General features: G+C 43.5%; 1 protein-coding gene across 11 annotated transcripts in view; it reads right to left on the bottom strand.

Annotated features, from left to right (window-relative positions):
* The window catches only part of LOC106606804 (voltage-dependent P/Q-type calcium channel subunit alpha-1A), a 132554-nt gene that overhangs the window by 75809 nt on the left and 33968 nt on the right, over positions 1 to 22777 (bottom strand). For 10 of the 11 annotated variants that reach the window (XM_082976420.1, XM_082976410.1, XM_082976416.1 and 7 more), the window contains 23 exons: positions 19494 to 19585; positions 19127 to 19279; positions 18467 to 18654; positions 16814 to 16917; positions 16492 to 16607; positions 15339 to 15383; positions 14323 to 14409; positions 13522 to 13728; positions 11787 to 11899; positions 11436 to 11548; positions 10765 to 10896; positions 10499 to 10571; positions 9615 to 9732; positions 9203 to 9270; positions 8708 to 8802; positions 5223 to 5273; positions 4004 to 4139; positions 2584 to 3236; positions 2038 to 2399; positions 1654 to 1789; positions 1304 to 1433; positions 955 to 1014; positions 673 to 779 (listed from right to left, as the gene is read on the bottom strand). In XM_082976420.1, coding sequence (XP_082832546.1) covers positions 673 to 779; positions 955 to 1014; positions 1304 to 1433; positions 1654 to 1789; positions 2038 to 2399; positions 2584 to 3236; positions 4004 to 4139; positions 5223 to 5273; positions 8708 to 8802; positions 9203 to 9270; positions 9615 to 9732; positions 10499 to 10571; positions 10765 to 10896; positions 11436 to 11548; positions 11787 to 11899; positions 13522 to 13728; positions 14323 to 14409; positions 15339 to 15383; positions 16492 to 16607; positions 16814 to 16917; positions 18467 to 18654; positions 19127 to 19279; positions 19494 to 19585 — 3339 coding nt within the window. The remainder of the gene's footprint in view (positions 1 to 672; positions 780 to 954; positions 1015 to 1303; positions 1434 to 1653; positions 1790 to 2037; positions 2400 to 2583; positions 3237 to 4003; positions 4140 to 5222; positions 5274 to 8707; positions 8803 to 9202; positions 9271 to 9614; positions 9733 to 10498; positions 10572 to 10764; positions 10897 to 11435; positions 11549 to 11786; positions 11900 to 13521; positions 13729 to 14322; positions 14410 to 15338; positions 15384 to 16491; positions 16608 to 16813; positions 16918 to 18466; positions 18655 to 19126; positions 19280 to 19493; positions 19586 to 22777) is intronic. The other variant, XM_082976418.1, reaches the window with a different exon arrangement.

The following is a 22777-nucleotide window of genomic DNA, read 5'->3' as shown; positions in this document are numbered from 1 at the left end:
GTGGACGTTGGGAGAGAAAGGGGGAGGGGGATAGTGTTGGACCGCAGGGGGGAGAAGTAGAAATGAAGAGCGAGGGAGGCAGGTGAGATGGGGAGCGGGATAAAGGACAGGAGGAGGGGAAAGGGGTTTCCTCTGGCGAACGATGATTGAAAGGGGCATTGGGGAAACGGTAGTACCAGTAGCCTGGGGAGTTGGATGTTATGGGAAGGTTGTGGGAAGGTTGTCGATCGAGTGAGACAGAGCAAGACAGAGGAGCTAAGACTGAGACAGAGTGAGACAGGAGAGAGAGAGCGTGGGAGTGTGAACATGAGACAGAACAAGAGCATGGGATATAAAGAGACGAGATAGTGACAGAAGAGAGAGTGACAGAAGAGAGAGTGACAGAAAAGAGAGTGACAGAAGAGAGAGTGACAGAAGAGAGAGTGACAGAAAAGAGAGCGACAGAAGAGAGAGCAACAGAGGAGAGAGAGAGAGTGGGGCTTTGCTCCAGGGCGCCTGTGAGGCTGTCTGCGCAGTGACGTTATGACCCCTTGCAAGGACAGCAGAGAGAGGGGGCAGAGAGGAGAGGAGAGAGGGGGAGATGGGGGAGAGGAGGAGATGGGGCAGCAGGCAGGACAAGAGAGAGAGAGATAGTTGGGGGAGAGGAGATGACGGGGCAGGAGGGTAACTTACGTGAAGGCGAAGGCCACCAGAGCACCACTAACCACTATAAAGTCCAGGATGTTCCACAGGTCACGGAAATAGGAGCCCTGGTGCAACACCAGGCCCAGATCCACCATCTGAGAGAGAGGTGGGGGGGAGAGAATGAGGAAGAGGGGGAGAGAGAGAGAAAGTGAGAGAGAGAGAGGGGGGCATTAGAGTGAGGGAGACAGAGAGAGTGGATATGTTTTGTTATTGACGGTCTCACGTCAAAATATTACAAGTATAGCTAGAGTGAAATAGATTCAGAATTACCTTAATCAACATCTCAAAGGTGAACACTCCCGTAAACACATAGTCAAAGTAGCGCAGAACCTGCATAAAGGGAGAGAGAGGACACAGAGTTAGCAGACGTAAAGTAGAAGCTCGCTAATAGTTCAGTTAGCATGGAGGGTAAAGTAAAAGTTAGCTAATAGCTAAGTTAGCATTGAGGGTAAAGTAGAAGTTAGCTATAATAGCTAAGTTAGTATGGAGGGTAAAGTAGAAGCTAGCTAAACTAGCTAAGTTAGCACAGAGGGTAAAGTAAAAGTTAGCTAATAGCTACGTTAGCATGGAGAGTAAATATAAGCTAATACAGACACAGAGCTAGCATTGAGTGTCTCACATTGTTGCGAGGTGATTCTGGCCAGACGGGATCTTCTGCTGCCAGGGCGATACTGCTCATAGCGATGGTAGACAGGATACCAAACTCAAAGAATTTCAGGGTCACAATGTAGTGGCATAGTCTCCGGAACCTGATCACACACACAGACACACACAAGCATGCACGTACACACACACACAGACACACACATACACACACACACACACACACACAAGCACACACACACAGACACACACACATTGCAACAACAACAAAAAATGCATCATTAATATAATTAATAATGAAAATACGTGTGTGTGTGTGTGATTGTGATTGTGTGTGTGTGTGTGTGCATGCATGCGCCCACATACGGGTTGGTGGTAGAGAGGATGAACATGGAGCTATAGGGAGGCATTGGTTTGGGTCCATCTTCATCACCCTTCTCATCATCATCATCATCCTTATCCTCCTTCTTAGGCAGAGGCTCCGTGTTAGCATTCCTATTGACTGGAGGGATGCAAGAAAGAGAGGGAAGAGAGAGAGAGAGAGAGAGAGAGCAGAGGGGGAGGGAGGGGGTGGATAGGAGAGGAAATGAAAGGACAGGTAAGAATGAAGGGAAGAAACAAGAATTGAGAAATAGCATGGCATGCGTGGCTGTTTCTCAATGTTTTGACTGAAGATGTGACCTGATAAACCTTGGTCATACACAGTCTCCCTCCATCCCCCTCCCCTCCTCTTTCTCCCCTCTCTCTCACCCTGCAATATGGCGTTGTGGGAAGGAAACATGGGTGGTATGTCCACTGCCGTGTGGTCCGGTATCCGGGTGCTACTTCCATATGCAGGAACCAGGCTTCCATCTGGGCCCAGATGGGAGCTGCTGTTGGTCAGGTGAGTGTTGAGGCCTGCAGGGCCGAAGCCTGGGCCTGGAGTAGTGTGGTTGGCTGGGCTGTGGAGGCTCGAGGCTGGGCAGGGCTGCTGGGTGGAGCCTGGGGGTAGCTGGGGCTGGCTGGTGGCCAGTTTACTGTTCATGACATTGTCCATGTCCTCGCTGTACTGGCTGTCCTGTCTACAGAGGCTCTTCTGGATGGGACGTGTGGTGGACAGGTTGGGACCATCCCTATAGAGGGAAAGAGAAGGAAAGAAAGGAAGAGAGGGAGAAACGAGAGATTGATGGAAGAGAAGGAGTAGGGAAATGTCAGAAAGGTTCTGAGAACTACTGTATAAGGACACTGGTTGACAGAGGAAAGTGTGAGTGCGAATATATGTGTGTGTGTGTCTGTGTGTGTCAGGGTCTCCCTCACTTCCTGCGGTGTGGCCGCGTCCTCTTCCCTTCACCATCACACCCTGACTGAGTGCCATGGCGATGCCGTCTCTGCCTCCTCTCACCTCCATCACCCCCCTCTTGCTCCCCCTCGCCTTCTCCTTCTGTCCCCCTGCTCTTGTGCCGCCTTTCCCCACCTCCTCCTCCTCCTCCACCACCTCCACCTCCCCCCTCTTCGTCCTCTGGGGGCATGCGGTGCTGGCGGGGTTTCCTGTGCTCCGATGAGCCCGCCTGGCCCCGTGGGTGGTGGTGCCTTCTCTGGGGCCTCTCCTCTACACTCTGTCCCAGCATCGTTGCATCTAGGCGGGTATGGGAGGAGTGGTGGTGTTGGAGCTCCTGGTGCTCCTTGCTCTCTTTACGGCTCCTGCGGCTCTCCGTAGAGTCTGCCCGCTCGTAGGGCCTTCCAGGCCCTGAACCAGACCCTGAGCCCCCACCTCCTCCTCCCCCACCTCCTCTCTCGTGGACGTGTGTCTGCTTGCGGAGCAGCTTGTCGGCGTGCTGCTGGCTGAGGCGGGGGTCAGGCTCTTTGGTGGTCTTGTTGGTGTTGTTGTTGCGGTTCTCCTGGGGGTCCACCACTAGAGGGCGGTCTGTATGGGTCTTCATGTCAGGACGGATGTGGCGGGAGTAGTTCACCTGGAAGAAAGGGGAGGGGGGAGGGAGGGAAAGGTTGGGTTGGGAGAGTTGTAAGCAGGGGACGGACGAAGAAGGCCAGGCGGAATCAAGGAGAGGCATAATATCATTAGCATCCCAGAGGTCATATAACCTCCTATAACGCTTAATTTAAAAAAATATATATTCAATTATTGGTAAATTGACAAAGGCACCAACCAATATGTCACATTTGGCACCAGGTAATTACCCAGTAGTTATCAATTATGATGAACTATATGAGGTAAGTACCAGAAAGTATCAAGCAGGTAAGTATCAGCTTTACCCAGACCAATAAAAAGTGTTACCAACTTTCGTAATTTCTCCCCTTTCTGTGTTCCATCGCTCACTCCACCCTTTTCCATTTGGTTTGTTGTCTCTCACTGTCTCCTTTCCTCCTTAACCACCTCCCTCCTTACCCCCCTCTCTGGGGTGGCAGGTAGCCTAGAGGTTAGAGCTTGGGACAGTAACCGAAAGGTTGCTTGTTTGAATCCCTGAGCTGGCAAGGTGGAAACATCTGTTGTTCTGCCCTTGAGCAAGGCAGTTAACCCCCACAACAACTGCTCCCCTGGCGCCAATGACGTGGATGACGATTAAGGCAGCCCCCCGCACCTCTCTGATTCAGCTTAAATGCGGTAGATACATTTTGACTGAATGCATTCAATTCTGCAACTGACTAGGTATCCCCTTTCCATCCCTCCACTCCCCTTCCCTTCCTTCCATCCTTCCCCCCTCCCTCCCTCTCTCCTTGCCTTCCAGCGGTCCTCTGGGTCCAGTTCGTTGTAGAGGGCCTCTCTGCTGGTCATTAGAGTCTGTTTCCTCAGCTCCTTGGTCCTCTGTTCCCACACAGACTTATTACCACCCTTATTGTTCTTCTGCTGCTCCTTACTACAGGGACGGAGAGAGGGGAAAGGATGAGAGGAGGGACAGAAAGAGGGGGACCGAGAGAGAGGTAGAGGATAGAAGAGATGAGAGAAGAGAGCAGGCGAGAGAAAGAGGAGAAAGAGGAGGGAGGCGAGATGGAGGAAAGGTGAGACAGATGGACAGAGAGTTGGATGAAAGGGGAGAAGAGCGAGGAGAAAAGAGAGGTTAAGAAATAGAGACAGAAAGCATGATGGAGAGCAGTGGAGAAGGAGGGGAGGCAGAGAGGGAGAGAAAAGAGAGGATGGGTGGGGAGGTTAAGAGAGTGTCAAATACCAGGTTAAGCAGTGGTATCTGAGTCAATTTACAAATATACAAACACACAGACATACAGAAACCTACATACACAGGTATACAGAAATATAAACACAAGCAAATACACAAACACACATTATAGAGCTCACACACACACGTGTAAAGGGTCACCTTGCTGGACCTACAGGGCAGAAACACAGAGCTACTGAAGGAGTATGGTCGACCACAGTTTCCCAAAGCAGTGGGCAGACCAGCCCCACTTTGGGAAACCACACAGAGAGAGGCACAAGATGGAGAATGATATTGAGGCAAGGTTAGAATATTACACAGTCGACCAGGAAACCCAACCCAAAAGGACCCAACGAAAGAACCAAAATGGAATCATCAACAAAAAGACCCAAAATGGAAGTTCTGAGAAAAAAGGGCAAAACTCAGACGACACTCTATTCTCCATATTTTGCACGACCGTTATGAAAGGCTCAGGTCAACAGTAGTGCACTATATGGGGAATAGGGTGCCATTTGAGATGTTGCCAACGAAAGAACCAAAATGGCGCCCCGGCCCCACTAACTCCCTTTCCCAGGGACCACAGTCAACCACAGTAAAGCCACAGCCATACTGCAGGGAGCAGCCAACAGAAAATATACTCAAAATAAGCCAACTCAAAAACCAACAAAAAAGCAAAGGAGTAAAAAAATCATAATTGGGGGGGTAATTAAAACAGGATGGTCTAAAGGAGGAGAGGAAAGGAAAAGCGGGCGAAAAGAAACAGAAGGAGTATAAATGAGTAAATACCAGTCCAGAAAGGGGTCGGAAGCGTTGTGACCTGTGCTGTTTACTTTCTCGCTGAGGAGGGAAAGAGTCGGTGAGTGACATGACACAGAGAACACACGCGCGCCTAATTCACACTATATGACCAACCAGAACCTAGCCAAGCAGAGCTGTACTGGGCTGTACTGTACTGGGCTGTACTGTACTGGGCTGGCCTGGCTACGCATCCACCAGAGTGGCTGGAACCATGCTGGAAAGAACCATGCTGGAAAGAACCATGCTGGAAAGAACCATGGCTGAGCCAGCACAGTACATTTAGGGTCGGCCCTATAGTGTGAATGAGGCAACACACTCCTCAATCCTCACACACACACACACACACACACACACACACACACACACACACACACACACACACACACACACACACACACACGACTTTACACTAACACATACACACACACATACACACACACACACCATTTCAACTCACACTGCTCAGACAGCCATCTTGCTATGTCTCTATTCATCTCTCTCCCCATTTCTATTCTTTTCCCTTTTTCTTTCTCTTTTTATCTTCCTCTCCTTTCTCTCTCCATTTCTCATCTTTCTTTCTCTTGCACAAACTTGATTTATCCCTCTAGACTTTTCTCATACTATTTCTCTATCTCAGGATCCACATCTCCCTTCCACTACACAGGCATCCATATCTCTCTATCTCACATTTTGTCTCTGTTGCACAAATTCTAAAGTCTTCAGAGTATCTACACATCTCTCCATTCATTCTACCAAACACAGACTGCCCTTCAAACGGAGGCAGTTTCTATCTCTCCTCTACAACTAGACAGAGAGACAATAATGTTCTCTTACAGCGGATATCTCAAGTCACAAACCATTACCCAGGTCTTCTTGTTGTCATGACATGTTTATAACATGTGTTATGTCATCATTATAATAGTGTTATGTCATCATTATAATAGTGTTAAGTCATTATTAGAATGGTGTTATGTCATCATTAGAATGGTGTTATGTCATCATTATAATAGTGTTAAGTCATCATTGTAATAGTGTTATGTCATCATTATAATAGTGTTAAGTCATCATTATAATAGTGTTATGTCATCATTATAATAGTGTTATGTCATCATTATAATAGTGTTAAGTCATCATTATAATAATGTTATGTCATCATTGTAATAGGGTTAAGTCATCATTATAATAGTGTTATGTCATCATTATAATAGTGTTAAATCACCATTATAATAGTGTTAAGTCATCATTACAATGTTGTTATGTCATCATTATAATAGTGTTATGTCATCATTATAATAGTGTTATGTCATCATTATAATAGTGTTAAATCACCATTATAATAGTGTTAAGTCATCATTACAATGTTGTTATGTCATCATTATAATAGTGTTATGTCATCATTATAATAGTGTCAAGTCATCATTATAATAGTGTTAAGTCATCATTATAATAGGGTTAAGTCATCATTATAATAGTGTTAAGTCATCATTATAATAGTGTTATGTCATCATTATAATAGTGTTAAATCACCATTATAATAGTGTTAAGTCATCATTATAATAGTGTTATGTCATCATTATAATAGTGTTATGTCATCATTATAATAGTGTTATGTCATCATTATAATAGTGTTAAATCACCATTATAATAGTGTTAAGTCATCATTACAATGTTGATATGTCATCATTATAATAGTGTTATGTCATCATTATAATAGTGTTATGTCATCATTATAATAGTGTTAAGTCATCATTATAATAGTGTTAAGTCATCATTATAATAGTGTTAAGTCATCATTATAATAGTGTTATGTCATCATTATAATAGTGTATGTCATCATTATAATAGTGTTAAGTCATCATTATAATAGTGTTAAGTCATCATAATAATAGTGTTAAGTCAGCATTATAATAGGGTTAAGTCATCATTATAATAGTGTTATGTCATCATTATAATAGTGTTATGTCATCATTATAATAGTGTTATGTCATCATTATAATAGTGTCATGTAATCATTATAATAGTGTTATGTCATCATTATAATAATGTTAAGTCATCATTATAATAGTGTTAAGTCACCATTATAATAGTGTTAAGTCATCATTATAATAGTGTTAAGTCATCATTATAATAGTGTCATGTAATCATTATAATAGTGTTATGTCATCATTATAATAGTGTTATGTCATCATTATAATAGTGTTATGTCATCATTATAATAGTGTTAAGTAATCATTATAATAGTGTTATTTCATCATTATAATAGTGTTATGTCGGCCTTGTGAAGGAGGGGTCAGGTAAAGTGTAACCCATTTAGATCCAGAGAGAAATCTTCTTCCCAGAGTCCCAGACAGGGACTCAGAGTATCTCCTAACCTGCTTTAGCAAGTGTGGAGATTCCAGTTTGAAAAATCCCTGCTTGCGAAGCTATTATATCATCCACATATGCGGATGAATGATTTGGATTTATACTGGCACGGTGGGGCAGTGCTAGGAATGACGTCACAGTCACATCATTAGTGGAAACCATTCCTAATATTGCCCTATCAGTGCACCTTTAGCTGTCTTGCAGACTAGGAAAACATGTCCAAGACACAACACACAACAATAGTCAACACACCACACAAAAGTACACATCAAAAGTGGGCTGCATCAGAGATTGTGTGTGTGTGTGTGTGTGTGTGTGTGTGTGTGTGTGTGTGTGCGTGCGTGCGTGCGTGCGTGTGTGTGTGTGTATATATGTAAGTATTTGCTTGCATACGTGTTCATGTTTCAGAGTAGAAACAACAGTTGTAACCTTACTATATTAGTAGTGGAGGTCAACTCTATGCGTGATATTGGACGTGTCCCTACGTCCTCAGGCTCCCCTGCTGGGACATTATAAGGGCTGTGGACCGTGGACACACTGTGAACTTCACCATGAGAGAACTGAGCTGCAGAGAAAGGATCTAAGACTCACTGCTTCCTACTGGAGGAGGAGATCAAACACTGTGTGTGTGTGTGTGTGTGTGTTGTGTGTGTGTGTGTGTGTGTGTGTGTGTGTGTGTGTGTGTGTGTGTGTGTGTGTGTGTGTGTGTGTGTGTGTGCGCTTGTCTGCGCGTGTGTGTGTGTGTGTGTGTGTTGTGTGTGTGTGTGTGTGTGTGTGTGTGTGTGTGTGTGTGTGTGTGTGTGTGTGTGTGAGTGTGTGTGTGTGTGTATGTGTGTGTGTGTGTGTGTGTGTGTGTGTGTGTGTGTGTGTGTGTGTGTGTGTGTGTGTGTGTGTGTGTGTGTGTGTGTGCTTGTCTGCGTGTATGTCTGTGCGTGTGTGTCTGTGTGTACATGTGCGTGTGTGTCTGTGTGGGTGTATGCGAGCGAGCAAGTACGCATGTGTCTGTATGTGCAGCCGAAAAGTGAACACACTAAGAGAGATGAGGGGGCAAGGATGAGAGAAACAACAGAGAGAGATATGGAAACAGAGAAAGAAAGAGAGATACTTACGCCGCTATGGACAGGTTGGCTGCAGACTGAGGGCTGACTTCGGCCACCTCCTTGGCTTTTTGCAAAGCATTTTTCTTGGAAGCGGCTTCCTCTTCCTGCTCGTCCTACCAAAGAAAGCGAGTGAGAGAGAGGGGGGGAGGAGGGGAGACGGGAAATACATAGGAGGGAGAGAGAGAGGGGGGGATAAAAAGAGATAGAGGAGGTTGATACAGATGGTAGACAGAGTGAGAGAAGAGATCATGCCTGTTGTTCACATGCGTATCTGCCCTCTCATTGGCTAGAATGTTCCCGCCTGTTCCCGCCTCACCCGCCTGCCTTCCGCCTTTGCAGACATTTATTCCCATTGTTAGAGCATTCAGTCCAATATCTGTCAATCTACAGATCATTTTTGATGGGGAGCTAGAGCTGACAGGGTGAGAGGTCATTTCCTGAACTGAAGGGTCATTCTATTTGACCCCAGTAGGCGTGGCTAGGTCAGTGTACAAAGTACTGTACCTTAGTGAGTTCCTGTGCATTGGCCAGATTGTCCACAGCAATGGCCAAGAACACATTCAGCAGAGTGTCTGAGAGCAAAGGGTTAAATACAGAAACTACACTGTGTGTGTGTGTGTGTGTGTGTCTGTGTGTGTGTGTGTGTGTGTGTGTGTGTGTGTGTGTGTGTGTGTGTGTGTGTGTGTGTGTGTGTGTGTGTGTGTGTGTGTGTGTGTGTGTGTGTGTGTGTGTGTGCATATTCATGTGCGAGCTTGTGTGTGTGTGTGTATGTGTGTGTGTCTGTCTATGTGTGTGGGTGTGTGTGTGTGTGTGTGTGGGTGTGTGCATGTGTGTGTGTGTGTGTGTGTGTGTGTGTGTGTGTGTGTGTGTGTGTGTGTGTGTGTGTGTGTGTGTGTGTGTGTGTGTGTAAGGATACAGTTGCCGAAAAGTGTGAGCACGATGAAGAAGACTGAGAAGACCATTCCGTTGTTGACTCCTCCCTGAGACTCTATTCCATCATACATAACCATGTTCCAGTCTTCTCCGGTCAGGATCTGGGGGAGAAGACACTCTTAATAAACATGTAGGATCTTCATTTGAGGCAGTTTGCTATAGCAGGAAAAAAATCCCCCAGCAACAGGAAATGTGAATTATTATGTGGATTATAATTACTGGACATTTTTTGTAGGGGTTGACATTTTAAAGTGGAAATTACAACCTTTAGAAGCCTTTTTATACCTTGAATACACTACAAGTTTGCATTTTCTGCGGAGCGGGACATTTCTCAGAAACAAAAGAAAAGAGCTAAAATGAAGATCCTACATCTGTACACACACAGACACTCATACACTTGTACTACTGTACACATACACTCTTATACACACACACACAATCTTATACACACACACAATCTTATACACACACACACACACACACACACACACACACACACACACACACACACACACACACACACTCTTAAACACACACACTTAAGCATACACAGTCTTATACACACACACACACACACACTCTTAAACACACACACTTAAGCATACACACTCTTATACACACACACACACTCTTAAACACACACACATATAAACACACGCTTTGCACACGTTAGGACTGCTTATCTTGGGACTGCTTACACACTCACCTTTCCCTACCTTTACACTCATCTATCCTCTTTCTTTCGCTCCTATCCCCCATTTCCAGCATGCTACCACTCCCACTCTTCTCCTGCCCTCTTTTCTCATTCCATTATCTCTTTCCTTTCTCTCCCCTCTCCACTCCCCCCTCCCGTCTTTATCCACTCACCTGGAACACAGTCATTATTGCTGCAGGGAAAGTATCAAAGTTGGTCGGGGGAGTGCCAGATTCAAAATTAAACCTAGAGGATAAACAGAGAGAAATGGAGGAAGAGAGAAAGAGAGAGCGAGAGAAAGATAGCGAGAGAGAGAGAGAGATTAAAAATTACACCAAACAGTCAGACACTGAAGATAAAGAGTGACAGGGGAAGGGGAGGAAGGGGGAGGAAGGATGAAAGGGGCAAGAAAAGAGGGGAAAGAAGAGGAGGTACTGACTGTCCTCCGAAGAGTTGCATGCCCAACAGAGCGAAGACGACGATAAAGAGGAAGAGAAGGAAGAGCAGGCTTATAATGGATTTCATGGAGTTGAGCAGAGATACAACCAGGTTCCTCAAAGACGCCCAGTACCTGACAGAGAGAGAGAGCAGTAGAGAGAGAGGGGAGGGGCAGGGGAGAGAAATCACAGCAGCAAGATTTGTGACCTGTTGCCACAAGAAAAAGGCAACAGTGAAGAACAAACACCATTGTAAATACAACCCATATTGATGTTTATTTATTTTCCATGTTGTACTTTAACTATTTGTTACAACACTGTTACAACACTGTATATAGACATAATATGACATTTTAAATGTCTTTATTATTTTGGAACTTGTGTGAGTGTAATATTAACTTTTCACTTTTTATTATTTATTTCAATTGCTTTGGCAATGTAAACATATGTTTCTTCCCATGTTTCTTCCCAATAAAACCCCTTGAATTGAACTGAGAGAGGTGGGGAGAGAGTGTGAGAGAGAGGAGAGAGAGCTTGTGAGCGAGAGAGAGAGTTTAGAAAAGCCTATACATTTCTAATTGCCTTTCATGGTCGTTTGTTAATGAGACATGCTGACAAACAGATTGATAAGATATCCGATACAAAGGTTGAATCAAAGTCAGTAGAGACTTACTTGGTGACTTTGAAGATTCTCAGTAACCTTAGAGCTCGTAACACACTGATACCAAAGGATGTCCCAGGCTGGATAAAACCCCACAGCACCTCGAATATGCTGCCACATATTACCTGCCACACACACACACACACACGATTAGTGATGTTATCCAAAACATGCGGTCAAAAATGATATGTGAGTGTGTGTGTTTACTGTATTGGTGTGTGTGTGTGTGTGTGTGTGTGTGTGTGTGGTGTGTGTGTGTGTGTGTGTGTGTGTGTGTGTGTGTGTGTGTGTGTGTGTGTGTGTGTGTGCGCGTGTCACATATGCACCGTGTGTACCCTAGAGTAGACGAGTTCCACCACTCACAATGCAGTCAAAGCAGTTAAAGGAGGAGTGAAAGTAAGGCTGTGACCCCAGTCCATAAATCTTTATACCCATCTCAGACATGAAGATACTCAAGAAGACGAACTCTGCAAAGTCTGGAAGAGGTGAAAAGAGAGAGGGAACAGGGGGAGAGAGAGCGGGAAAGATCAGACATGAGCGAGCGAGCAAGAAAATGCACGAGGATGATATCAAAAGAAAAGGAATAAAGAGGGGCATTGAAAAATTCACTGTAAGAAGCAATCAGAGAGGCAGAAAGACTGTCACGATCCCTCCGGAACTTTCATTACGCATACCTGTCCCCTATTCCCACTGATTAGTACTTGTATATGTGTGCCCTTTGGTTTCCATTGGGCTGTCGATTATTGTTATAATGTCCATTGGTCCGTGTGAGTACCTGTGCTGTATGTTTTGGGCTTTCGTGCCCTTGTGGATTGTTCAGATGATCTCGGGTCTCGTCCCGTGTGTTAATCATTGTGTGCGTGTGTTATTTATTCGATGTACTCCTCAGTCTTTTGTTTGGGTTTCAAGCCTGTGTTTTTGTTACGTGTTTGTTTGGTCTTTGTCCCCGTGCCTTTACACGGCACGCCATAATTTGGGGCTTAATAAAAAAAACTATTACGCATTCCTGTGTCTGTCTCCCGAATCTCCTTTAAGCCAACGTGACTGTCACGTCCTGACCAGTAATAGGAGTTATTTGTTATTGTAGTTTGGTCAGAACGTGGCAGAGGGTATTTGTTTTATGTGGTTCGGGGTGGTGGTTTGTTTAGTAGGGTATTTGATTTATGTATTCCGGGGGGTTTTGGGCACTGTTCTATGTTAGTGTATTTCTATGTTCTGTCTAGTCTTTTGTAATTCTATGTTTTGTTTATTGGGGTTGGACTCTCAATTAGAGGCAGGTGTTTTCTAGTTGCCTCTGATTGAGAGTCCTATGCTGTGTATAGCTTTGTGCCTTACCAACCTGTGATTAGTCATTGTGTTTTCTTTGTGTACGTGTTTGTTTTGGTTCTCCTTCTTGTCCATTTATAATAAAGAAGATGAGTGCACATTTCCCCGCTGCATTTTGGTCTAAATCCGACGTCAACCGTTACAGTGACAGAATCTTCTTTAAGCCAACGTGACAGAATCTTCTTTAAGCCAACGTGACAGAATGTCCTTTAAGCCAACGTGACAGAATGTCCTTTAAGCCAACGTGACAGAATGTCCTTTAAGCCAACGTGACAGAATGTCCTTTAAGCCAACGTGACAGAATGTCCTTTAAGCCAACGTGACAGAATGTCCTTTAAGCCAACGTGACAGAATGTCCTTTAAGCCAACGTGACAGAATGTCCTTTAAGCCAACGTGACAGAATATCCTTTAAGCCAACGTGACAGAATGTCCTTTAAGCCAACGTGACAGAATGTCCTTTAAGCCAACGTGACAGAGGTAGAGAGAGAAATAAAGAAAAGTATCTAGAATTTCCATCCATCCTTCATCTTTCCCTCCCACCCTCTATCCCTCCCTCCCATCCTCTATCGCTCCCTCTCTACCACCCTCCATACCTCCCCCCTCCCTCCCACCCTCCATACCTCCCTCCCACCCTCTATCCCTCCCTCCCATCCTCTATCGCTCCCTCCCTACCACCCTCCATACCTCCCCCCTCCCTCCCACCCTCCATACCTCCCTCCCACCCTCCATCCCTCCCTCCCTCCGTACCTCCCTCCCAGTATGTCTACTCACAGAGGAAGTCTGAGAGTGGTTCAGGCTGGTCGTAGTGTACTACAGCCACACACATGGTGTTAAGTCCCACCAGACACAGTACACTCCAGTAGAAATACTGGGTCTTCACAATGCGTCGGATGAAGAAACGCAGACGACGCTCCTTCTTATGGAAGTTAGAACCCTCCAGCTTTGAACTCTTCAGACTGGCCCGCGCAAAGGGAGAACCTGGGAGGAGAGGAGAAGAATGGGAAGAGGAGAGGGGGATGGAGGAGAGGAGAAGTGGGAAGAGGATAGGGGGATGGAGGAGAGGAGAAGTGGGAAGAGGAGGGGGGATAGTGGAGAGGAGAAGAGTGGGAAGAGGAGAGGGGGATGGAGGAGAGGAGAAGTGGAAAGAGGAGAGGGGGATGGAGGAGAGGAGAAGAGTGGGAAGAGGAGAGGGGGATGGAGGAGAGGAGAAGAATGGGAAGAGGAGAGGGTGTGGAGGAGAGGAGAAGAATGGGAAGAGGAGAGGGTGTGGAGGAGAGGAGAAGAGTGGGGAAAGGAGAGGGGGATGGAGGAGAGGAGAAGAGTGGGAAGAGGAGAGGGGGATGGAGGAGAGGAGAAGAGTGGGAAGAGGAGAGGGTGTGGAGGAGAGGAGAAGAGTGGGAAGAGGAGAGGGGGATGGAGGAGAGGAGAAGAGTGGGAAGAGGAGAGGGTGTGGAGGAGAGGAGAAGAGTGGGAAAAGGAGAGGGGGATGGGGACAAGATGGAGAGAAAAAAAAACATTTGGTTAGCATGTAACATCTTGTGTGTGCGTGTGCATGTGTGTGGTGTTTCTTACCCACTGCCAGGTCTCCATTCCCATCCTCTGGGTTAAGGAGATCTGTTTTGTTCTTGTGGTTTTTGATGGTGGGTCTCCTGCGGGTGCCTGAATGGGAAAAATAGAACACAGTGACGCACAACTGCTCACTATAGAACACGCAAACAAACACTGGCACAGAAGCAAATATGCTACATTTACACTAGTAAAGATGCTACATTTACACTAGTAAAGATGCTACATTTACACTAACAAAGATGCTACATTTACACTAGCAAAGATGCTACATTTACACTAGCAAAGATGCTACATTTACACTAGCAAAGATGCTACATTTATACTAGCAAAGATGCTACATTTACACTAGAAAATATGCTACATTTACACAAGGAAAGAAGCTACATTTAACGTCGCAAAAATGCTCTGGTTACACTAGTAAATATTCTACATTTACACTAGCAAATGTGTTACATTTACACTAGCAAAGATGCTACATTTACACTAGCAAAGATGTTCCGGTTACACTAGTAAATATTCTACATTTACTCTAGCAAAAATGCTACATTTACACTAGCAAAGATTACATTTTACATTTTTACATTTTAGTCATTTAGCAGACGCTCTTATCCAGAGCGACTTACAGTAGTGAATGCATACATTTCATACATTTTTTTTGATTTTTTTATTTCATACTGGCCCCCCGTGGGAATCAAACCCACAACCCTGGCGTTGCAAACAACATGCTTATGTCACAAACACCATGCTCTACCAACTGAGCCACAGATGCAACATTTACACTATTAAAAATGCTTCATTTACACTAGCAAAGATGATACATTTACACTAGTAAAGATGATACATTTAGACTAGCAAAGATGCTACATGTATACTAGTAAAGATGATACTGTTACACTAACAATGATGCTACATTTACACAATGTTATAGTTTCTCATTTCCTGTCTCTATATACATTCTAACATCATATCTATGTCACTACACACACACACACACCACACACACACACTTGGGTAAATACCGTCAAAGGCATCAGGGTCTTCATCGTCTGCTAAGATCACTTCTTCTATAGGAAGGAAAAGTGAAATAAACAATAACATGGGAATGTATATGGCAATATGTAACATATATAACATAAATATATAACATATATAACATAAATATATAACATATTTAACCTAAATATATAACATATATAACATAAATATGTAACATATGTAACATAAATATATAACATATAACATAAATATATAACATAAATATATAACATATGTAACATAAATATATAGCATAAATATATAACATATATAACATAAATATATAACATATGTAACATAAATATATAGCATAAATATATTACATATATAACATAAATATATAACATATATAACAAAAATATATAACATATGTAACATAAATATATAACATATATAACAATATGTAACATATGTAACATAAATATATAGCATAAATATATAACATATATAGCATAAATATATAACATATATAACATAAATATATAACATATATAACAATATGTAACATATGTAATATAAATATATAACATACATATATAACAAAAATATATAACATATATAACATGAATATATAACATATATAACATGAATATATAAAATATATAACATAAATATGTAACAAATGTAACAAATATATAACATATAACATAAATATATAACATAAATATATAACATATATAACAAGAATATATAACATATATAACATGAATATATAACATATATAACATGAATATATAAAATATATAACATAAATATGTAACAAATGTAACAAATATATAACATATAACATAAATATATAACATAAATATATAACATATATAACACAAATATATAACATATATAACATGAATATATAACATATATAACATGAATATATAAAATATATAACATAAATATGTAACAAATGTAACAAATATATAACATATAACATAAATATATAACATAAATATATAACATATATAACAAGAATATATAACATATATAACATAAATATGTAACATATGTAACATAAATATATAACATATATAACATAAATATGTAACATATATAACATGAATATATAACATATATAACATAAATATGTAACATAGGGTTCCAAGTATGTTTTGTGTGTAGTTCTATATGATGATAATGTACCTGCTTTACAAATCCACTCCAGGTATCCATTGAGCTCTCTCTCTATCTGCTGCTGTCTCCTCAGCTTCAGAAACTCACTCCTGTTCTCCACTCGCTCTCTCTCTTTGGCAAACTCCCTGTGGTCGACACACACACACACATATAAACACACACATATCAACTGAAACACACATATAGATCTATACAATGACATATTCACAGACATATTGTATACACACACGCACACGAAACACACAAACATGTCCCACACACACACACACACGTGCGCCTACACACACACTCTCCCACACACACACATGCGTGCACACACACACACACTTACCCAGATAGTACACCCAGGACCAGGTTCAACATGAAGAAAGAGCCGATGATGATGAGGGGAATGAAGTACATCCAGTTCCACGCGCTCCCTGAGGCATCGTTGCTCTGCAAACACACACACACACACACACACACACACACACACACACACACACACACACACACACACACACACACACACACACACACACAAGTGAACGTGCGCACATACACAGAAACATATGTACGCGCACACACAAACACACAGACACATCTTTTGATCTAGTAATTCATCATTCCCTTGTTTGACTAGAGAGGTTACACTGAGATGTAGATTTTATAAAGCCAAAAAACAGCAGACCATTTCAGGACCTTTTCATGAACTGGGACGGGGTCACCACAATACGGGGATGATTAGGACATCGTTTCATACAGTATACTGTCCAGAGTATCTGCTATTTAAACAGTTCAGCTGCACAGAATGTAACGCTCTTCCTCTCTCTTTTTCCCTCACCCTCTCCAACCCCCCTTTCTCTATCTCTCTCATCCCTCCCCATCTTGCTGTATTTCCCCCCTAAACTGAGTCCATCACAGAATGTAACGCTCTTTCTCTCTCCCATACACCTCCCTCCCTCCCTCCCTATGTCTGTGGGCGTGGCTGCTGTTGCTGTATGCTGTACTGAATGTACTGCAGCCTTTTTAGCCATTAAACTTTCAGCACTTTCTTCCTCAGCAGCTGCAAGAATAACTCGGACTGAACAGCCCTGTTAAATATAGAGCAGCATCGCCACTGAGTGAGACTGATGGAGGAGAGAGAAGAAGGGAAGAGGGTGGGGGAAAGGGGGAGGGGTGTGAAGAGGAAGGGAGAAAGAGGGAGGCCGATGGGGGGGAGAGAGACAGTGAGTAATTGGGTGTGGTGAGGTGGGGGGAGTAGGAAGAAGCAAAGAGGAATGAAGATGGAGAGACAGATTAAGGAAGCAGAGAGAGCGAGGAAAGATAGAGGTGTGGGAAAGAGAAGAGGGGGAAGAGGGGGAAGAGAGGGAAGGGGGAATATTGAATATGGGCCCATAGAGTGCTGTGGATGGGACTACACTCACATTCCCCCACTACCCTCATCCACCTCTCCATCGCCATAGCAACCATTGCCACTGGCAGCAGGGTACTATTCACTGTGTCTTCGGTATGGGCACACAATACAGTATATGAGTAAATGCTATGGGCATATTTGTCTTGCAGTGAAACATGTATTGTATGAATTGGTGGGTATTTACCATGTAATTTACTAGTAAATACCATAGAAATATATTATCCAGGTTGTAGTTGCCCCACAGATTTAGGATCAGCTTATCCTGCCTCAATTCTACCCGAAACCCAAAACAAAACCTGAACCCAATCTCAAACCCAAACCGAAGACTAAACCTAATCCCGATCTCAAACCCCAAACCAATCCTGAATCCAATCCCAAACACAAACACAAAACCAAACCTAATCTCAAGCCAAACCGAAACCTAAAACCAAACCCAAACTCCTGATCTTAAACTCAAAACCAAACCCGATCTCAAACCCTAACCCAACTCTACAGTAACTCACATAATAGTCCAGCTCTTTAACCATCAATTAAATACCATAATACCTCTAATACAGAACCACTGTGATGTGAAGTACCGTAACTCACATAGTAGAGCAGGTCAGTCCATCCCTCCATGGTAATACATTGGAAGACTGTGAGCACGGCAAACAGGATGTTGTCAAACTGGGTGATGCCGTAGTTAGGCCCCAGCCAATACTTTCGACACGTGGTCCCGTTTGGACATAATCTCGACGGGGCTTCGGTCCCACACGGAAACTCCTCGCGAATCTCATCTACAGGGGTACAGAGTGTTTGTGGATCAACATGTTATTTAAGAGCTAGATCTTCTTTGATTCATATTGAATTGATAGTCTTTTTGTCACTGATTTAACTGGCCTACTGACTGACTAACTGACTGAGATACTGACTGACTGACTGGCGACTGACTGGCTGACTGATTAACTGGTAGAATGATTGGCAATGACTGGTAGAATGACTGGCATACTGCCTGACTGGTATGCTGACTGGCACATACTGACTGGGTGACTGACTTGCAGACTGACTGACTGACATTGGCTGACTGTCATACTGACTGACTAACTGATTGACTGACTGACTGACTGACTGACTGGCAGACTGACTGGCATGCTGACTGACTGACTGACTGACTGACTGTCTGACCATCCAACCAACCGACCCACCGACCTTCTGGCCGACCGACCGACTGGCCGACCAATCGACCGACCAACTGACTGACCGACTTACCTGTGTGAATGTCGAAGCAGGTAGTATGGAATTTGCCCATGTAGAACTCCAGGCCGATGATAGCGAACATGAGGATGGCGAAGAATAGCAACAGGCCGATCTGCAGCAGTGGGATCATAGCCTTCATGATGGACTTGAGGACCACCTGGAGGCCTGGGGGAGACAGCGCACATCGTTTAAGAACAGAAACAACAGACAAAGTAAAAAAAACTCTGACCTACATCCCAAAATCCCTATAAAAATGATGTAACTTAATCAGAACTGTCCTCCCCCTCCCCTCCTCTTATGGTATCAGATGAAATAAGACTATTAGGGATGTAGCTAGTCGTTCTCTCCGTCCCACACCCCCATATGTCCCAAGACTTACTGGGTATCCCAGACACCAGTTTGAGGGGTCTCAGCACACGGACCGCTCTCAGAGTCCGCAAATCGAAGTCCGATCCCACTGTAGACAGGATCCTACAGAGAGAGATGGAGCAGAGAGAGAGGGGAGGTGAAGAGAGGGAGAGAGCGAGACAGAGGGAAGAAGGAAAATAAAGAGAAGGAATAATTATAGTATTTGAATATTTTTAGGAACATTTGTAGCATCAGCCAATCAATGTGTGTCGGTTGCCGGGGGTTTTAGTGACATCATCTGTTAATCATTTACACTAATCACTTGGATAAGAAGAAGACTTTCAGCGAGTGAATGTGTAAGTCAATAATGTGAATGCATGAATGAGCCACGAGTCAATCAAGAGATGGGACAGGGAAGTCGATAGAGAGAGAGAGAGAGAGAGAGAGAGAGAGAGAGAGAGAGAGAGAGAGAGAGAGAGAGAGAGAATGAGCAACCAAATCATGAGAAAACAAAAAGATAATTACTTGACACATTGGAAAGAATTTACAGAAAAACAGAGCGAATTAGAATGCTATTCGGCCTTAAACAGAGAGCACACCGTGACAGAACACCTGACCACTGTGACTGACCCAAAATTAAGGAAATCTATGTACAGACTCAGTAAGCATAGCCTTGCTATTGAGAAAGGCAGCTGAAGACTGACCTGGCACTCAAGAGAGGACAGGCTATGTGCACACTGCCCACAAAATGAGGTGGAAACTGAGCTGCACTTCCTAACCTCCTGCCAAATGTATGACCATATTAGAGACACATATTTCCCTCAGATTTTAAGAAACTCCCATATCTATTGGGTGAAATGCCACAGTGTGTCATCACAGCAGCAAGATTTGTGACCTGTTGCCACAAGAAAAGGGCAACCAGTGAAGAACAAACACCACTGTAAATACAACCTATACTTATGTTTATTTATTTCCTTTTTGTATTTTAACTATTTGCACATCTATAAAACACTGTATATATACATAAATTACATTTGAAATGTCTTTATTCTTTTGGAACTTTTGTAAGTGTAATGTTTAGTGTTCATTTTTTATTGTTTATTTCACTTTTGTTTATTACCTATTTCACTTGCTTTGGCAATGTAAACATATGTTTCCCATGCCAATAAAGCCCCTTGAATTGAGAGAGAAAGAGAGAGAGAGAGAGAGAGAGAGAGAGAGAGAGAGAGAGAGAGAGAGAGAGAGAGAGAAAGAGAGAGAGAGAGAGAGAGAGAGAGAGAGAGAGAGAGAGAGAGAGAGAGAGAGAGAGAGAGAGAGATAGCACAGGCTGTATGATTGAGAGTTGTTGACTGGCTCATTTGTTCCCCATCTTTATTCCTCCTATGTATAAACTCTGTACGAGAGCCATGGCCACTGCCAACTCATCAGGACTCTATCTGTACCTCACTATACACACACACACACACAAACATTTATGCACGCATGCACACACACATGCACACACACAAACATGCACACACACGCACACACACACATGCACACACACACACACACACACATTGTGTAGGAAAAACTGAGAGGGACAGAAAGATAAGTGTGTGTGTGTTTCTGTGAAGGAGTGTGTTTGTTGGTGAGGAGGAGTGTTTGTGTGTGAAGGAGAGGACTTTCTCTCACGTTGTCTGGCTTCCAGTTATCTCTCTAACTGACTGGGAATCATCAACGTTTTCCAATAGTCCTTCTGCTAAGAGCTGCATGGCACAGTAACTGGCTGATCCTGTTGCACCAGTGCATTCGACTCTTGGTGGAATGCATTGCTTGACTGCCATGACAAGCACAATGTCGTTCGCGAACTGCAGGTCCCCAAATGATTCATTCTCCTCGAGTTCGAGTTTGCTTTGAGCAGCTTTGTAGTTTTGGTTCTATGAAGCTGTGTCCATCATAACATTCAATAATCAATTAATTGCATTCATTCTTGCACCATGTGATATATTATCAGTTTGAAACAATGCCTGCATCATGATCAGCATCAATCCTGCTGTAGGACTCATTGCATTGGAGCCAACAGGTCAAACAAACAACTAAAACAAACAAGTCACTCAGAAAAATGAATCATGATTCTAGAGGCATTAAAAAGCGTCATTCAAAAATAATGAATAATTCGCAAACTGCACATCACTACTCAATAGGTGTCTCTCCCCTCCACATGGACCACTACAACACAGGAGAGTCTCAGGGGCCCACCGTTAGTCTGACAGCACACCTAAACACTAGGGAATGATGATGTGTCAGTGTAATATAATCTGAATGACACATCGTTGAAAGCCTTCCCACCGAGGCCTGGTGGGGTGTCTGGTTGAGGAACAACAGTGAGTCCACAGAGCCCAGTTTAGGAAGCTCTGTGCTTAACGACTAACACACACTTTTAGCTTAATAGCTTCACCAGAGAGGCTGGTGTGACTGACTATGTTCTGGAGTTAGCTGTCTGCGCTAGGAACGCAGGTAAATCCTATGGGAGTTACTATCTGTGCTAGGAACACAGGTAAATACTATGGGAGTTAGCTATCTGTGCTAGGAACACAGGTAAATACTATGGGAGTTAGCTATCTGTGCTAGGAACACAGGTAAATACTATGGGAGTTAGCTATCTGTGCTAGGAACACAGGTAAATACTATGGGAGTTAGCTATCTGTGCTAGGAACACGGGTAAATACTATGGGAGTTACTATCTGTGCTAGGAACACAGGTAAATACTATGGGAGTTAGCTATCTGTGCTAGGAACACAGGTAAATACTTTGGGAGTTAGCTATCTGTGCTAGGAACACAGGTAAATACTTTGGGAGTTACTATCTGTGCTAGGAACACAGGTAAATACTATGGGAGTTAGCTATCTGTGCTAGGAACACAGGTAAATACTATGGGAGTTAGCTATCTGTGCTAGGAACACAGGTAAATACTATGGGAGTTACTATCTGTGCTACAAGGCAAGTACTTGCTATGGGATTTCAATTCTATATAACTATATTTATCCCCTCAGGGGCAATTAAGCTATCTTCCTGTGCTAGATACGTAGAGGGATGCTATGGGAGTTAGAAGTCGCCAGCCCTGATGACAGCCGGCTATACAGAGACTGTCCTATCAGAAGAGGAGGTAAAGGGAAGTGAGAATGAGGGAGGGAGATAGGGAAGGAAGCACGAGGTGCTGGTTTGTCAGCCTGGAAGGTCCTGCTCTGAAGACAAGGTGGGATATTGGGGTTAAAGTGAGGGATTCACACTGACAACGCAGGTGTGTGTGTGGAGGGAGAAAAAGTGTGCGTG

The sequence above is a fragment of the Salmo salar genome, chromosome 06 (assembly GCF_965601325.2).
Source record: "Salmo salar chromosome 06, fSalSal1, whole genome shotgun sequence".
Lineage (NCBI taxonomy): Eukaryota > Metazoa > Chordata > Actinopteri > Salmoniformes > Salmonidae > Salmo > Salmo salar.
This window is presented reverse-complemented; position numbering and strand designations above follow the sequence as displayed.